The 15925-nt window shown below is 47.7% G+C and overlaps 1 protein-coding gene across 2 annotated transcripts in view; it reads right to left on the bottom strand.

Moving 5' to 3' along the window:
- Nucleotides 1-11855, bottom strand: part of Slc44a3 (solute carrier family 44 member 3) — a 68469-nt gene extending 56614 nt beyond the window's left edge. For both annotated transcript variants that reach the window (XM_005357208.3, XM_005357207.3), the window contains exons 1-5: nucleotides 11795-11855; nucleotides 11307-11414; nucleotides 7642-7784; nucleotides 6229-6365; nucleotides 5103-5196 (exon numbers count right to left, since the gene is read on the bottom strand). In XM_005357208.3, the coding sequence (XP_005357265.1) occupies nucleotides 5103-5196; nucleotides 6229-6365; nucleotides 7642-7784; nucleotides 11307-11414; nucleotides 11795-11821 (509 nt within the window). In that variant the 5' untranslated portion in view covers nucleotides 11822-11855. The remainder of the gene's footprint in view (nucleotides 1-5102; nucleotides 5197-6228; nucleotides 6366-7641; nucleotides 7785-11306; nucleotides 11415-11794) is intronic.
- Between the last annotated feature and the right edge of the window lie 4070 nt (nucleotides 11856-15925).

The following is a 15925-nucleotide window of genomic DNA, read 5'->3' on the forward strand; positions in this document are numbered from 1 at the left end:
TGTAGACCAGACTGGTCTCGAACTCACAGAGATCCGCCTGCCTCTGCCTCCCGAGTGCTGGGATTAAAGGTGTGCGCTACCATCGCCCAGCTCAAAAGACTTTTTTTAAAAAAAGAAAAAATTTGAGACAGGGTCTCTGTGTGTAGACCTTACTGTTCTGGAACTTACTATGCCATAACGATAAATGGATGAACTGAAAGAGAGGAATAAAGTCTTTTCATGTTGAATTGTATGATTAATATAGAGCACCTTTTCATTTGTTTTTTGCCTTTTTCATTGTACCCAAAATGGCATTGATGTTTCTCCCCTATGGTTTCATATATTTCTTATTAAACTGATTTCTAGGCATTTTTGGTGTCTTTGTATGTGATTGTTGTTCCTGCTGAAGTATATAAGCATTTTTCTTTTTTTAAAAAAAATCACAAATGTGCAGATTTCAGTACACTAGTTGATCCCACGGCACCTACATGAGTTTCTTTATTGCACGCAGGGACTTTCCAGTTAGTTATCTGAGCTTCCGAGGTCTGTAATCATGCCCTCTGCAGACCAGCAATTTTCTCCTGATTTCCGATTTCTAAACCTCTAATTTCTTTTACTTTTCTGACCCTGAATAGTTTCACAGCGCCAATAAGTTGGAAGTGTTTTAAAAGCAAATATATTCTGAAGTTTCATCGGGGTTTCAAAAACCTAAGAGCAAACACAGACTTAGTGCTATTTTATTCTTTTGATCTAAACATTATTCCTCATCAGACCTTAATTTTATGCATGTAGCTTTGTTAATGTGTGTGTGAGAGTATGTGTGTGTGAATGTGTGTGTAAATGTGAGTGTGAATGTGTGTGAATGTGTGTGTGAGTGTGTGTGAGTGTGTGTGTGAGTGTGTGTGTGTGAATGTGTGTGTATGATTCCCTAATCCTGTGCTAACAAAAAATGACAAGAAAGCTTCATTTTGCCCTGAAAGGGACACAGAGAAACGTGTACAATTTGAATCTCTTATGAGTGACCTTCTTAGTCTCACACTGAGCTAGGAAGGGAAAATATGCCATATCATATGTCCTGAGGTCACCACCTCTTCTACCTCTGAAGCCAGCGCCAATCTTTCCACCCTCAAGTGTAGACCTTGCCAGTACTAACTCCCCAAGTGCAGACAGGCTGCCTAGCTGTCCGCTGAAAACGCCCATCACTGACTTGGCGGGAGATGCATTAGCTCACAGCCTGAGGTTTCTTCCACACTGCTGCCTTTCATCGCCACTAGCAAAACCACTCCAACTTGCAGGAAGTAGTCCGGAGGGCCGCCCAGATAGATGTATGGACATCTGTGTGCGGATTTCACCCAAGCGAACAACACACTGTCAAGCAGGAGGCCAGAAAAGAACTGAGTGGGAGGCAAGAGTGTGGGGGAGAACTCCAAACCTTAAATGCACAGGAGACTCAAAATAAAGTAGTATGTTAAGCACCAAAGGGAAAAAGGTTGTTTTTCTTTTGTTTGTTTTCTTCCATAGTCCCTTTTCATTGCCTGTCAAAGCTCATGCACGGGTGCCTATGCCTTCTCGAAATTCAGCCACTGCTTTAAAAGGGTGTGTTACACCTTACACGCTCGGCACAAGCAACTTCTCGGCAGAAGAAACAATTGATGTAGTCAGAAAAAGTGTTTAGAGAATGGTCTTTGGCTCTATAGCCACACTTCTCATGTTTTGCAGCTTTTAAGGCTTGGCACAGCTCTTCCACGATAAATATGATAATTTCCACCTTAAACAAACGCTTGCTTGTGCAGGAAAAGGAAACGGTGCCCTCAAGCCTATTTCTGTCTCCCCTGCTTTGTCCAAAAAAGGCTAATCAATCAGTACTTCTGTCTGCACTCAGAAAGTTAGTACTGGCAAGGTCTGCACTTGAGAGTGGAAAGGCAGGGGTTGGCTTCAGAGGCAGAAGAGGGAGTGACACCAGGACATGGGATGTGGCATATTTTTCTTTCCTAGTTTGCTGTGAGCCTAAGGAAGTGTTCACAGGTTGTCCAGTCTAGCCTTGACTGCATAGTCTGAGTAATGGAACCCAATATGGACGCTGCTTGGTTTTGAATGCCTGTTTTCCTCTCTGCTCATTGTATGGGCTCAACCTTCCTCTGATCAGTTTTCTCATCTATAAAATAATATCTCCAGCAAGACACTCTGTGAGGCCCCCCCGTGGGCTAGTACTTGTCAGGAGCTTAGAAAAGGAACCAAGCAGGAGGAAGAGCTCCACAGGCATGCAGTTGTTCGGTAGCTCCACGTAAGTTTCCCATGGAGTCATGGCTGTCGTCCCAGCTAAAGAAAGAGGACAGCAGATCGGACTCTGTTTAAGTGGAAACCTTAACAAATTTCATTGTCAGGGTTGATTGGGAGGAGGCAACTATAAGTAAGAGGGCTGGCTTCCCTGAGATTTGTGCAAAAATGCTGGGTGTTTTGGTACACACTTGTAATCCCAGTATGGGAAAGATGAAGACAGTGCCTAACCGGTGAGCTCCAGGCCAGCAAGACCCTGTCTCTAAGAGGTGGATGGTGTTTCAGAGTACGACCCCTGAGGTGCGCTCTGGCCTCCCCATGCTCACGTGCACACATATGCATGCACACACACACGCACACACTTCACTCTCGCATGCACACACACACACACGCACACACACACACACACACACACACTTCACGCACGCATGCACAAACACATCACACATGATGCCCACACGCACACACACATACACGTCACTCACACATGCACACACACATCACGCATGATGCACACACACACACACACACACACACACACACACTTCCTCCAATTCTTTATGCAGGTATACTCACATTGCTCCTAACATCAATATCTTTCTGTCCAAGCATTACATGATTTTAGTTCAGCCACGAAAATGTTCTAGTTGTTTTTTCTGGTTCAGTTATGTTTTATCAAGATAAGCAACAATAACCATAATAAAAAAATAAGATACCGTGGGAAAGTGGATTGCATAAGCTCCTCTGCAGAATTTAGAAAAGAATCCTTCACTGGCGGATTCCATTCTGACCCCTATGCATTCCATCCCACTCGTCGCCTTTAGGACTTACTTGCTAGATTGGTGGTTTTCAAATTGTTTTCACAACCTGTTAGAGGATTTGCTGATTGTCTTTTCCCCTGAGACAGGCTTTCTCTGTGTAGCCCTGGCTGTCCTGAAACTTGCTCTGTAGATCAGGCTGGCCTCGAACTCAGATCTAGATCTTCCTGGCTATGCCTTCAAATGCTGGGATTAAAAACATTTGCCACCGCAACCCAGCAGTGATTATTTTTAATACAGTATTTTTATTAATTCTGTGAGGAATGTATTTTGGTCTTGTTTACCCCAACTCCTTTTTTTTTTTAAATCCATGGAGTCCAATTTGTGCTGACCACGTATTTCTAGATGAGGGACCACCCTCTGAAGTGTGTTATGCATCTACGGAGGAGCCACACCCTTAAAGCAAAATGACTCTCCCTCCTCCAGAAGCTGTCAGCTGACAATCCCTCCTCAGGGAGGAGTGGGAGCTTTTATGTCCTTCACCTCCGCGTGCTGGAATGTTTACTGGCTGTCCATACAAATATACGTGTTTTTAAAACCTTCTCTGGAATAGGAACCATCCCATGACTCATATGCAATAAGAGGAGGTCTTTCTGTGACCTTTCTATTTGTTTTACACACCAACATATGAAGGTATGAGTGTGCCAGGCTGTGACAGAATATACTGATTTTGTGGGTCCCAAGCCAAAGTTGCATCAACACTGTATGAACTGGTCAAGGCAATGTCTTGTTTTACTTAAATTATTGTTCCTCAGGGACTTTCCCCAGAAGTACTTATTTATTGTAAACACGTTTATATTTTCCAAAAAAATGGCAGCGCAAACTCAACAAGCTTTCTTTAGCACACCAGAGCACCCTGCCCATGCCTTAGCCTTTGCCAAGGGGCAGATGGGAGCCACTCTCGCCAGCCCTGCTCCCTTACGGTTCAGTCAGTACTTACTAGCCGCCTGCAGCATGCCAGGGGAGAGTAAGACCCTGGCGAGCAAGAGGAGTCCCCCAGGATGCTCAGAAGGACCGTGCTTGTGTGCTCACTAAGACAAGCGTGGAGCCTGCTTGACCTTCCCCTTCCAGGACTATTTCTTGCTTTTGAAAATACATAATCAGCTCTTTAAACCTTAATGTACAACTTTATGTAAAATTCTGATAAATTTAACCTGAACACATTGAATTTTTCTAAACAATTGTTTTCTGAGTGTTTTGCTTGCGTGTATGGATGTATGTGCACCACATGTGTGCCTGGTGTCAGTCCACGCCAGAAGGGCGTGTTGGATCTCCTGGGACTGGAGTTACAGATGGTTCTGAGACATGATATGAATCCTAGGAACAGAATCCAGGTCCTCTGCAAGAGGAACAAGTGCCCTTAACCTCTGAGCCATCTCGCCAAACCCCCAGGGCTATTTCTTATGGCATAGTCTTGAACAATAAAGACTAACAATTTTGGTTATAATGAAAAAGTGAATGTCAATGATTCTCCTTAATGCTAACAAAGAACTGGAGGAGGAAAGATGTACACTAGCCCCTTCATAAAAACCATTCGTTTGACAATAATGTGTAATATCATTGATATTATAATATAAACACATATATTATAACACCATACACGTTTGTTTTTGCTGCCTCTAAAGAATTATTACATTTTATTGTGTGTAATGTGTATGCCCATGCACTGTGATGTATGAATGTATATATAGAGAGAGGGGGGGTTGGGGGATGATTTTCAGGAGTGGGGTCTCTCCTCATATCATGCGGGTCCTGGGCATGAAACTCGGGTCACCAGGCTTTGGGGCAATTGCCTTCAGGTGAGCCACCTCTCCAGTCCATCACTAGTGTGTGAAGACCACATGTACTTTTATTTTCTGCTGATTTTCCCCCTTATTTAGCTGTTATCTATTATATATATTACATAGTCCCTCTTTGTCTGTTCCTTATTATGAGCTACACCTTGCATCTCCCTTATATTTTTAGTAGTGTTTAGAGGAGGAACAGACAGCACCAAATCCCGAATGCCTTGTGTACATAAGCCCTTACCTTGGAGGAACAGGGAGCCTGGGACACAGTGTACCTGCGTTTGGACTCTGAGTATAGTTGAAGGAGTTCAAGCTATAGACACACAGGAAAGACCCTGAAATCAGAACACACATACACTAGGCTATTGCATTGCATCCATCTTCCTTGGGAAGCCAGAAAAGAAGCCATAGCCACTTTACCAAATCAGGAAGGAACTGAAATGAATTACGCAGACTTGGAAAAGAGATAACCTGCACAATATTGGTGTGCCATCTGAGGTGGTCTTGGGGTCTCTTTCCCTACAAACCCACAAATTCAATACTCTAAGTCATAGGTTTGGCATTAAAATTATCTGAAGGTTATTTGAAGATAATTTATTGTAGAAGGTTGAGATTTTTAAGCCAGCTTTGAATATATATATATATATATATATATTTTGGTTTTTCGAGACAGGGTTTCTCTGTGGTTTTGGAGCCTGTCCTGGAATTAGCTCTTGTAGACCAGGCTGGTCTCGAACTCACAGAGATCCGCCTGCCTCTGCCTCCCGAGTGCTGGGATTAAAGGCGTGTGCCACACCGCCTTAAGATCTCACACTCCATTTTTTTTCAGACAGATAAAATTCACAATCAGGTTGCCTCAGTTTTGTTTGTTTGTTTTTTTGCTTTCCTTTTAAAATTGACATTAAGTTCGAACTGTCTGGCCCAAGTGGTTTTAGTTCAACTTCTGACTCCTCCTGTCAGTGAAAGCACTCAAGGACTCTGACAACTTCAACAAAAAAACCTCCACACGGGTGATCTGAACAAGAGCCTCAGGGCCCTGTGTCTGCCTTCTCCTCCTAAGTCTCTAAGGTTGACCTTTTACTGCCGTGGGGCAGTGACCACACCCAGGGGGTTCAAATAAGTGCGGAAAGCCTCAGGTGACATTGAACGAGTTCCTGAAGAAACACTTCTGGTCCTTTCCACCTGAGAGGCGCCTGCAGAGGGGCCTAATTCCTACCTTTTCAGAGAGAGTAGCTTCAGGGTAAACTACACTATCTATCTGGGACCTACAGGTTGCTTCAGGGTAAATTACACTATCTATCTGGGACCCTACAGGACCCTACGGCTACACAGGGTGATATGGGGAAGAGTGGGCCCTCAGCACCTACCATTGATGTCGGCAAAGAGCTGGACCTCTTCCAGGGTGTCCAGCTGCTTCTCAGGACAGCTGGACACACAGAGGGCTGTGGGACCAAGCCACTGGTCTTTGACTTCCAGGTCGCAGGCGTTCATGAAGAACACGTGTCTACAGATGGAGGAAACAAAGCTTGTCTCAGACCACGGAGACCCGTTGGTTTAACGGCGGGCTTTGAAAATGTAGCCTGTACCATCATAAGGAGAACGACCAAAGCAAACTTTTGTAGCCAAATACTCCCGAATAACTGAACATTATCACACCAACTGGAGGCATCTTGCAAACCATATCCAAGCGTGACAAACCTCTCCTTCTCTAGGCTCTGCATCTGAGAAGCGGGGGAGATAGCAGGAGTCACCTGAGATGTCACCGAGGAAGAGAAGAGAGGTCAAACTGCTCACGGCGTGTTAGAAACGGACACGTGAGCGACTTAACGGAAACCACTCTAAAGTGTTCAAATGTTTCAGAGAAGAGCGGAGCTCAGGGAAGCGACGGTGGGAAGGAAGGAGCTGAGGCTAGGGAATTAAAGCAGCACAAGGGCCAGCGGAGCCAGGCGACCTTCAGCTTCTGGGCCCAGAGCTGGCTGTGGCCATCAGTGGGTTATGTGCAGTCGGCGGCAGCAAACCAAGGCTGCTAAAGTCACAGAAACGCAGGGAAAGAGCTCATGGGGTCTAACTGGGAGGGGGAACACCTAGCGAAGGGGTCTAGAAGTCACTCTCCCTCCACTGACAGTGGGTGGAAGGAAGATCGTACCAGAGAAACGGTGGGGCGGATTTCATGCGTGAACAACACCAAAGACTTTATTTTGTTTAAAAATCTAAAATAGTGTTAAAATATACGTCCAGTTTGCCTCCTTGATCATTTCCAGCACACAGTTGGGGGCATGAAGCACACAGCTGGGTCTGTGTGACCGGTCTCATCAGCAACGGGTGGAGACTGTTCCGAGAGACAAGCTCCTCATTCCCCCTCCTTTCCCAACCCAGGCAACCACCGGTTCACCTGCCCTCCCCCACCCCGAAGCAGAATGCAAAATGCACAGCTGCCTGTCTGCTGCTGAGACCCTTGGTGTGGGCACAGTGAACATCTGCTTTAGTTCATGCAGTCTCAGGGGAGCATTAACACAGCCTGGAAAGACAGGCGTCATTACCAATGTAAAAAGATTGGCCGCAGAGAGGCTAAGGACTCTGCCCCAGGTCACAGAGCCCAGAAATGGTGGTGGCTGAACGCGAACCCCGGAACCGGCTGATTCTATGACTGCTTGCTCCCTCGCTTGCACGCGCCGCCTCCTTTCCAAATCGGGAAAGTTGCCCACGCTCTTAAACAAATGCAAAGTTTTGGAATACAGCCCCTCTCTAGGTAAGAGACCTAACTAACTCACAAGACTTACTTTTTGAGAGTCATGTCCTGCCCTGAGAGGGGGGCCCCTTCCACTGGGGAGTTCCTCTTGCCACAGACATTGCCGAAGCTGTCATAGCCGAAGAGGAGTCTTCCCGCGGCTCCAGCCACCACCGAGTAGCCCATGATGAACACCTGGCAAAACCCAGGGGCATACGATGACTGCCTGGCCCCAGGGAGGAAACCACAGCCCCTCACATCCCTGGAGATGCTGGTGTGAAACCTAAGCAGGCAAGGGAGGAATGACTACAGCTCCTCAGCCCTTCCTGCCCTTAGCGGCGATTCCATCCACGAAGGTAGGGTCCAGCATGACCAACGCTGGTGTAGCCGTGAGCAGGGAGGGCGCCCTGAAACACACAGACTTCGCCCTCTTTGGCTCTTTCTTCTCTCACCTCCTCTTTGGCTTCTTCAAGAGGTCATCACTCTGTGAATGTTTTTCAACCAAACTTGACTGGGATGGTTTCCATTTTACCCCTTCAGCCTGTCTGGGTTGTGGAAGGGCATCAAGACTGTGCTAACATTTTCCCGTGTATATATGTTTGGGGATGGGGATGGTTGCATGGGTGCGTGCCCATGCATGCGTGCATGCCTATGTGTGGAGGTCAGAGGACAACTTTGGCTGTTGCTCTGCACACGGCGTCCGCTTTAGTTTTTTGAGACACAATTTGGCTGGCTTGAAACTCACCAAGTAGGTTAGGCTGGCTACCCAGTGAGCCCTAAGTGTCTGTCTTCATCTGTCTCCTCCCCTGATCAAATTCAGGTCCCCTAACTAGCAATGCCAACACTCACTGCCTGAGCTATCAGGCATCCACCTTTCCTTAAAAATGTTTTTTTTCATCTTACTTTTTAAAAAGTTGTAGAGAACTCTGTCAAGGCTCTACAGTCAACACACATCAACTCACAAGGCTGAAGGCATATTTGGGTTATTTGCTTAAAATTCACCAAGTAAAGAACTTAGGAGATAAAAAGGAATTTCAGGATTCTGTTTGGCAAGGGCATCTTGCAATCAACAGGTGCTTTTTTTTTGTTTGTTATTTTGTTGTCATTGTAACTGTTATTCTGTAAATCCACTTTTATAGGAAACGTGGAATATCTGAAACTTCAGTCCAAACCACTGCAACATCCGTCCATGCCTGTTTGTCCACTGCCAAGGCTTCTTCTCACAATACAAACTCAGAGCAGGGGTAAGTTTCCTGATAGAAAGCCACCTAAAAGTTAGTGATACTCGCAAGCTTATTGAGGACCAGAAGCTGTGGGAAGCTATCCACTAACATAAGGGATGGCCACAAGTTCCAAAGTGACACTGACTTAAAGCCAGCATACTTCAGGGGTTCTGCATTCATTGTCAGCTTTGAAATAAAATAATAACAGGTGAACAGGTGGTGCATGCCTGAAACCCCAGCTCTCAGGAGGCAGAGGGTGGAGGATGGGGAATTCAAGACCAGCAGTCTTGGTGACAGAATGAGTTCAAGGCCAACCCCAGGGTACGTGAGACCCTGTCTCACAACAACAACAACAACGACAACAACAAACAATAGTATTAAATATTCCTCAAGCGCTCAAGGATGCCAGAGACTGTTACAGAGGACACAAAGATAAACACAACCTGGTGCCTACCCCAAAATTCAGCCCCGAGGATTGTTATTACTGATGGCACCGCCCTTGGGGAGGGTTGAGCAAAGAGGTTTAGGGGAAGTACTTTGCAGCCCCCAAAGGAACAGGACTTATCTACTGTACCCCACGTGAAGGAGGGGACCCTTGTCCCTTCTTACTTCTCAAGCTCCTCCTCAGTTTAGCTAGTGAAATTTTTGGGATGTACAGGTCACCTCTGCTAAAAGTTAAGGTCACCGGGAAGTACACGGAAGTGTGGTTAGGTGTGCCTAAATGCACTTGGCATGTCCATCTTCTGTCCACTTCCCTTCACCACTCCCGCGGCCTTATTTTCTTTGCTAAGGTGAGGCTGGTGAGCTCCCGGCCTCAGAGCCCAGACTCCAGCATCAGCATGTAGGAAGTGTGTGTGTTAGCGTGCTGTGGCTTCAAATGAAGTCACTCTAAGCTGGGTCTGGGAAGTGGGAGTCTCGAAAGGGAACTAGGAAAGGGCGATGTGAGAGAGGACACTGGACGGTAAGTAGAGGCCAGGCTTGGTCAGAGCTCCCGGCTTGTTTTCTGGTTGTGGGTGTAAGACAAGCACAGGCTGGTGCTCTTTCTATCTGAGAGGTCCAGCGCTGTTTGCAAGTCTGGCAACCCCTCCCCCAACTCTGCTTCTTTGACCAGCCCCAGCTGAGGGCAGTGACATCAATAATGATCCTGTCCTACACTTGGTCAGCTGGTATATCCATCACGGGGCCCAGAGGTGGCGCGCGCGCGCGCGCGCGCACACACACACACACACACACACACCTTGTTCTGCTGTAAATAGGTATCTGTAGCTAAAAACTTTGCAGAAGCTGGAAGCAGCCAGTCACCTAGAAAAGAACTCTTTACTAAATGCAGTGAAGAGAATCCGGGCACACAGAAACCTTTAGATTTATCCTGCGAACAGAGTGTACTTTCTCTGCAGTTTCCAGCTCAGTCAGCTCATAATTCTTGAGGCCGTGAAGAGCCATCTATGACCTTCTCCCTAGCAGCTGCCCGCCTGCGAGCCACGGAGGATCATTAAATAACATTAACAGCCCAAGGTCAAAGGCAGACACTGGAGAGACAGCTGCTCCCTGTATTTACATAAAGTGGGGGAGACCAGCAACCCTTGCTGGGGAAGGTAATAAGACTTGGTATACACAGCCTTTGTCAGGCTCCTCGAGGAGAGTTCAGTAAAGCAGCAACAGCAGCAACACCCCTAGGCCCAGCCTTTTACTGTGTGTCTAACCAAGTCGAGCTACGCAAAACCAGTTGGAAAATTAAAAACTGAATACATGCCTTCTTTACTCGGGAAGAACAAATGTGGCATTTCAGGGTAAACTCAAACAGTCTTTTCAAAGTAGGCAATTGCTATTAGGTAGATAATATAGGGCACTGTGGGTTATTCATTTACTGGGCAGCACATAGCATGCTCCGACTTCATTAACACAGCCTTTGAAAAAGGTGACTGAAGCTCTAAGTCTGAGAGACTCAAGATTCAGCTCCAAGAGGCTCTCAGGATTGGCGTGACAGGGTCTGCCACCAATCACGTGTACCTGACAGGATGTGATGGTTTGCAGCATCAAATTGCTGAGCACAGTAGGCCAAGGACGTGCACATGTGGTCGTGTGTGTCTCTGTATGCACACAGTTAAAAAAAATCCCTTGGCTTTTCGCGATTTTTCCCTTTGTTAGAAACCAGCAAACGTTGAGGAATATTTGACTGCAGGACATGGTGGGTGTTGATGGACTTCCACTCTGAGAGTTTGGAGAGCAAAGAAATTCACCTCGCCCTCTCCAAGAAAAAGACACCGCTGCGAACCGATTCTCCATTTCCTACTGGAGACCCAAAACATCTCTGTCTACTGCAAGAAGACAGCCTCCTCAGACAGTTTTGGAGCTTGTGAAATCCCAGAATAAGAATTTCCTAACTCCTGGTCATTCTGGGCACAAGTTTGTCCTTGCAGCATGAACATGTAAGAGATATTTGCGTCTGGACACACACAAGGGGGCCTTATGCCTGCCAGGCAGCCGTACTTACCAAACCAGTCCAAAAGAGAAAGAACAGGACCAGCCACGCCGTATCTGTGCATTTCCTATAAATCTGGGGTCGCCACTCGCGCTGCCCGGGTGTTTTCTCTGCGGAAACCTACCAGAAGAATGGAGAGTTGAGAAAAGGAAGAGAAACAGGTGGAATCAACCGAATCCAAACCTTTCTAAAGAAGGCTGCTTAAAGTAACTCAACTTTGTCACCTGACTCTCTTGGGGAGACCTGCAGGGTGGGTGTGAAGTCCTCTGGGTGCCAAATTCAACTGGAGGTAAGGGCACCCGTCTCCCCCCTAGTCCCTTGTGTCTTTCTGACCTCGGCCCGATATTTGTGAGTACTGGGTCCTCCGGGCCTGGTTTCCTTAAAGGAGCGGTGTCGCGGAGAAGAGACTTGATCCCCAAGGGACATGGGAGGCGGAAGCGTCCTGTCTGTGCAGGTGCCCGCAGAGGCCGTTTCCCTAGGGCCCAGGTTGTCGCCCTTACCAAGTACTCGGCGCCCAGGCACTGCATGGTACACTCGGTAGCTAGGTCGGGGATTGGCAGCCTTGGTGGCCGCGGTGCACACCGGACAGAGGTGCAACGGCCGGCCCAGGTGGCCCAGGCAGGGCGGGCAGGGCGCAGCGCCGCCTAGCGGCAGAGGGCGCTGATTACCCCCCACTCCCCACTCCGCCCCAGGCCCGCCCTCTCCTCTGTCGCTTTCCGGGGAGCTTGGGTGGCACCCGCGCAGTCCGGGCTCCCAGGAAGTGCACCTGACTACTGTGCGCCAGCCCAGCCGCGGGCTGTCGGGGCCTGGAGTAGGAAGTGAGGCCTCTGGGATCAACCCCCGAGGGCGGGGAGCTTGCAGGGGTGTGTCACACACAGGTAACCGGTGCTTTCTGTGTGCAGAACCCTCACCAGCTATTCTGTGACAAGCCTCTAGTTGCGAGTTGTTATCCTTGAGCTACCGTTCGAGGGAGGCTGGGGTAGGACCGGAGGTGGTGCTCAGGGAGACACGCTGTCAAGGGCTGTCAAGGGTGTCTACCGTTCCATCTGCTATTTCTCCGAGGCTGCAGTCTCTGCCCAGAGTCTTTCAGAAGCTTGAGTCTCAGGAACTCAACAAGGACAAAGTCCCCAGAGACCAAGGACTGACTTAATCTGTGTGTGGGTGTGGGATGTGGGATGTGGGGTTCACTTCTCTCTTACTCTGCCTCATCACCTGACTTTACGGCGGGCATTCTTTGAAGTACCCCGGGTGTGTACGTCCCAGGTAACAAGAGATTTTTACACTAGGGTGGGTACAAAAGCGCTGCCGAGGAGAGGAATTAAAAACTACTGCAGAGGACCTTCTCAATCTCTCTACCTTTTCATCTCCAGCTCAGCTACTGGCCCCTCCACGCTCTCAGGCTGCTAGCTCCCTGGTCTCCCCAAGGGCAGAAACTGGGTTGCAGCACTAAACAGTAAAGCAATAGAAAGGGAGAAGTCCAGCTTGTACAGCTCGTGAGCTTCTGTATGTGAGGCCGTTCACGGCAGCAGGATCCACCCACCAGGGGCTATCCACACTCTTCAAGAAGACCGGCTCTCCCTCCAGTGCAGAAGCTATCAACTGTTGGCAGCTCAGCTAGTAGGCTAGCCAGTCAGTCTTCCCTCCATATGGCAGCGTTGACTGGTTTGTTCTTGCGGAGGTTTGGAGCAGGCAACCGCAATGACTCCAAGTTCCTAACTGCCAAGGACCCGGCGGTGTTTCAGGAGATATTATTTTGCCCTGGTCCTCCCTGGCCTCTGGCTCTTACAGTCTTCCCTGACTCCTCTTCCGGAATGTTCTCTGAACCTTGTCGATGTAGTTTGGAGGAGGATTTGGGGGTGAATATCATCAAAATATTTTTGCAAGGCCGGGCGGTAGTGCCGGCACGCCTTTAATCCCCCACACTTAGGAGGCAGAGGCAGGCAGATCTCTGTGGGTTTGAGGCCAGCCTGGTCTACAAGAGCTACAAGTTCCAGGATAGGCTCCAAAGCTACAGAGAAACCCTGTTTCAAAAAACCAAAAATAAACAAATAAAATATTTTGCAAATATGTATAAAAATCTAAAACAGTAATACAAATATATAAAAATAATCAAGGGGTGAGTAAAAGGGAACGACAGTTAACGGATCTGGTGTATGGGGTGGAAATCCTTCTAGGCTGCTCCTAACTCTCAGGACTTTCCTGAATGCAGGCGTCTCAGAGCGAGTAGCTGGAACCCACGGGCCCCTGAGTTCACCTGTTCCAGCACTCCCCAAGCAGACGGCGTACAGCCCCAGAAAGACCACAGTTGAATCACAGCATCGGAAACAAGTTCTCACTGGAACAGATGGACGGAGAGGTTGAAATACACACTGCATGTATATTTATATTTGTAGAGCTGGGTATGATAGTCACAGCGAGGCAGGAAAAACAATGACGAAACCAGAACCAAAAGTTTTATTAGGCAAGGAGAACTTAATGATTAGAATGAATGCTTCCTGGTACCATTTAGTCACCGTGTGGAATAAGAGGGAGAGGAGGCATAGCTGAAGGCAGCTGAGTGACTGGAGGAGAGGCAGGAGGTGCATTGTAACCGCTCTCTGGTCTCACACATTTGAATGGCCTGCGGATGTATGAATTAGTGGGTGAAATTCTCTCCTTTCTCTCACCAAGTAAGTGGGCCTGTCTCTCAGACGGCTCTTACTCAAGCTTTGGGTGGTACACACCGATATTGAGAAACCATTTCGTCTTCCTAAGTGCACACTGAGAGTTCTAACAGAAAGCTTGAGGCAGTCTTGAGGGCAATTGTTTGTGGTTCCGGAGCCTGGTCCTGAGGGGCATTAGACCTGGAGATGATTACTGGAGAAAACACCTTGTGGCAGACATGTTTTTGGCATATCTATACAGTTATTAGTGCTGGAAGGTGCTTTCTTATGAAATATGCCAAGTGTTAGAGAGGGAGAAATTATTTCCAAGGCACTTGGAAACCCCTCCTTTCCTGTGTCTTCCCCACTAATCAATCCTACCTATAATTTCCTAAATAGAAAAAAAAAAAACCTTTGAATCTATATTGAAGGAAGACTTACATTACAAATGACTCTGAAAGAGGACTCAGGACTAATAACACCATCATTAGCTATGGATGTTCGCTACAGGATCCCATTCGAATCGACGGTCTTGGGGGAGAGAAAGCCCGGTTTGTGGGGATGCGGAAACGGCACACGGTTTGCGGGGATGCGGAAGGGGCACACGGTTTGCGGGGATGCGGAAGCGGCACACGGTTTGCGGGGATGCGGAAGGGCACACGGAGGGCAGGACTGCCACCTCCCAGTCACATGCCAGCTTCGTGCTGACCTCAGCCCTGTTCTTTCATTGTCCAGTTGGATAAACATCATGGCTGGCGGAGTCCATTTGTTTACTCTGAAATGTGAGTCTGCATTGGCATCTCATGACTGTTGGAAAACAAAGATACCATCTGCTTTGGCTTCTTACCAGATATCTCATAGAGATCTCAGTAATTTTAGTTAATATATGAGGACGTTTCTATAAAAACAGCTTACATTTGATTCCCTAAAGTTTTATTGCATTTGGCTATGTTTCAGTGAGCTTTCCATCGCCGAGATAAATACGCACACAAACATCAACTTAACAGAGGAAAGATTTGCTTTGTCTTGTGGTTTCAGTCCATCACGGTTATGAAGAGCCTGCTATGATGACCAGAAAGCAAAGAGAAAGAATCAGGGCTTTTCTCCTCTCCCCTCTTTGTTCCATCTGAGCTTCTGCCTGTGGTTCGATAAGTTCACGTTCAAAGTGGGCTCTTCCCTCTTAGTTAGTCCTTTTTTGGAAGCGCCCTCCCAGACATACCCAGAGGCGTGCTTTTCCAACTTGCAGGCATCTTTCCCCTCCACCAAGGTGGCAGGGTTAACTCATAGATCACCGGTGCCTTATTCTCCTCTGCATCCAACAATGAGCCATCCATTTGGAGGGAATGCATGGAGCTGCAGAGTCAGGGCAGCCACTAACCACCCCACCACTTGGCTCTGCCTTAAAAATTCCTATATGGAGACCTTCTCAGGAGACATTCGCTGAATTATCTTGAAGTTCGCAATCCACCAACATTTTTCTGTTCTTTGTGAAGTGAAGCCAAGAAGAAAAGAAGGGGGGCAGAGGCCTGTGTTGGCATTCACAGAGGAAGACTCATTGTTGTAGATATGAAAACCTAGGTCAGCTGGAGAGCATGAGGCCAGGTTCCCTTCTCTCTGGCCTTCTTTGTAAAATGAGAATGGACAGCCAGATTCTTCCTTTTCCCCAGCTCTGAAAACCTATGATTTAAAAACCCATGGGAGGGACTGGAGAGATGGCTCAGAGGTTAAGAGTACTGGCAGCTCTTCCAGAGGTCCTGAGTTCAATTCCCAGCAACCACATGGTGGCTCACAACCATCTGTACTGAGATCTGGCGCCCTGCTCTGGCGTCCGGGCATACATCGAGGCAGAATGTTGTATACATAATAAATAAATAAATATTTAAAAAAAAAACCCATGGGAGGGCCGGGCGGTGGTGGCGCATGCCCTTAATCCCAGCACTCGGGAGGCAGAGGCAGGCGGATCTCTGTGAGTTCGAGACCAGCCTGGTC

The sequence above is a fragment of the Microtus ochrogaster genome, chromosome 21 (genome assembly GCF_000317375.1).
Source record: "Microtus ochrogaster isolate Prairie Vole_2 chromosome 21, MicOch1.0, whole genome shotgun sequence".
NCBI classification, from domain to species: domain Eukaryota; kingdom Metazoa; phylum Chordata; class Mammalia; order Rodentia; family Cricetidae; genus Microtus; species Microtus ochrogaster.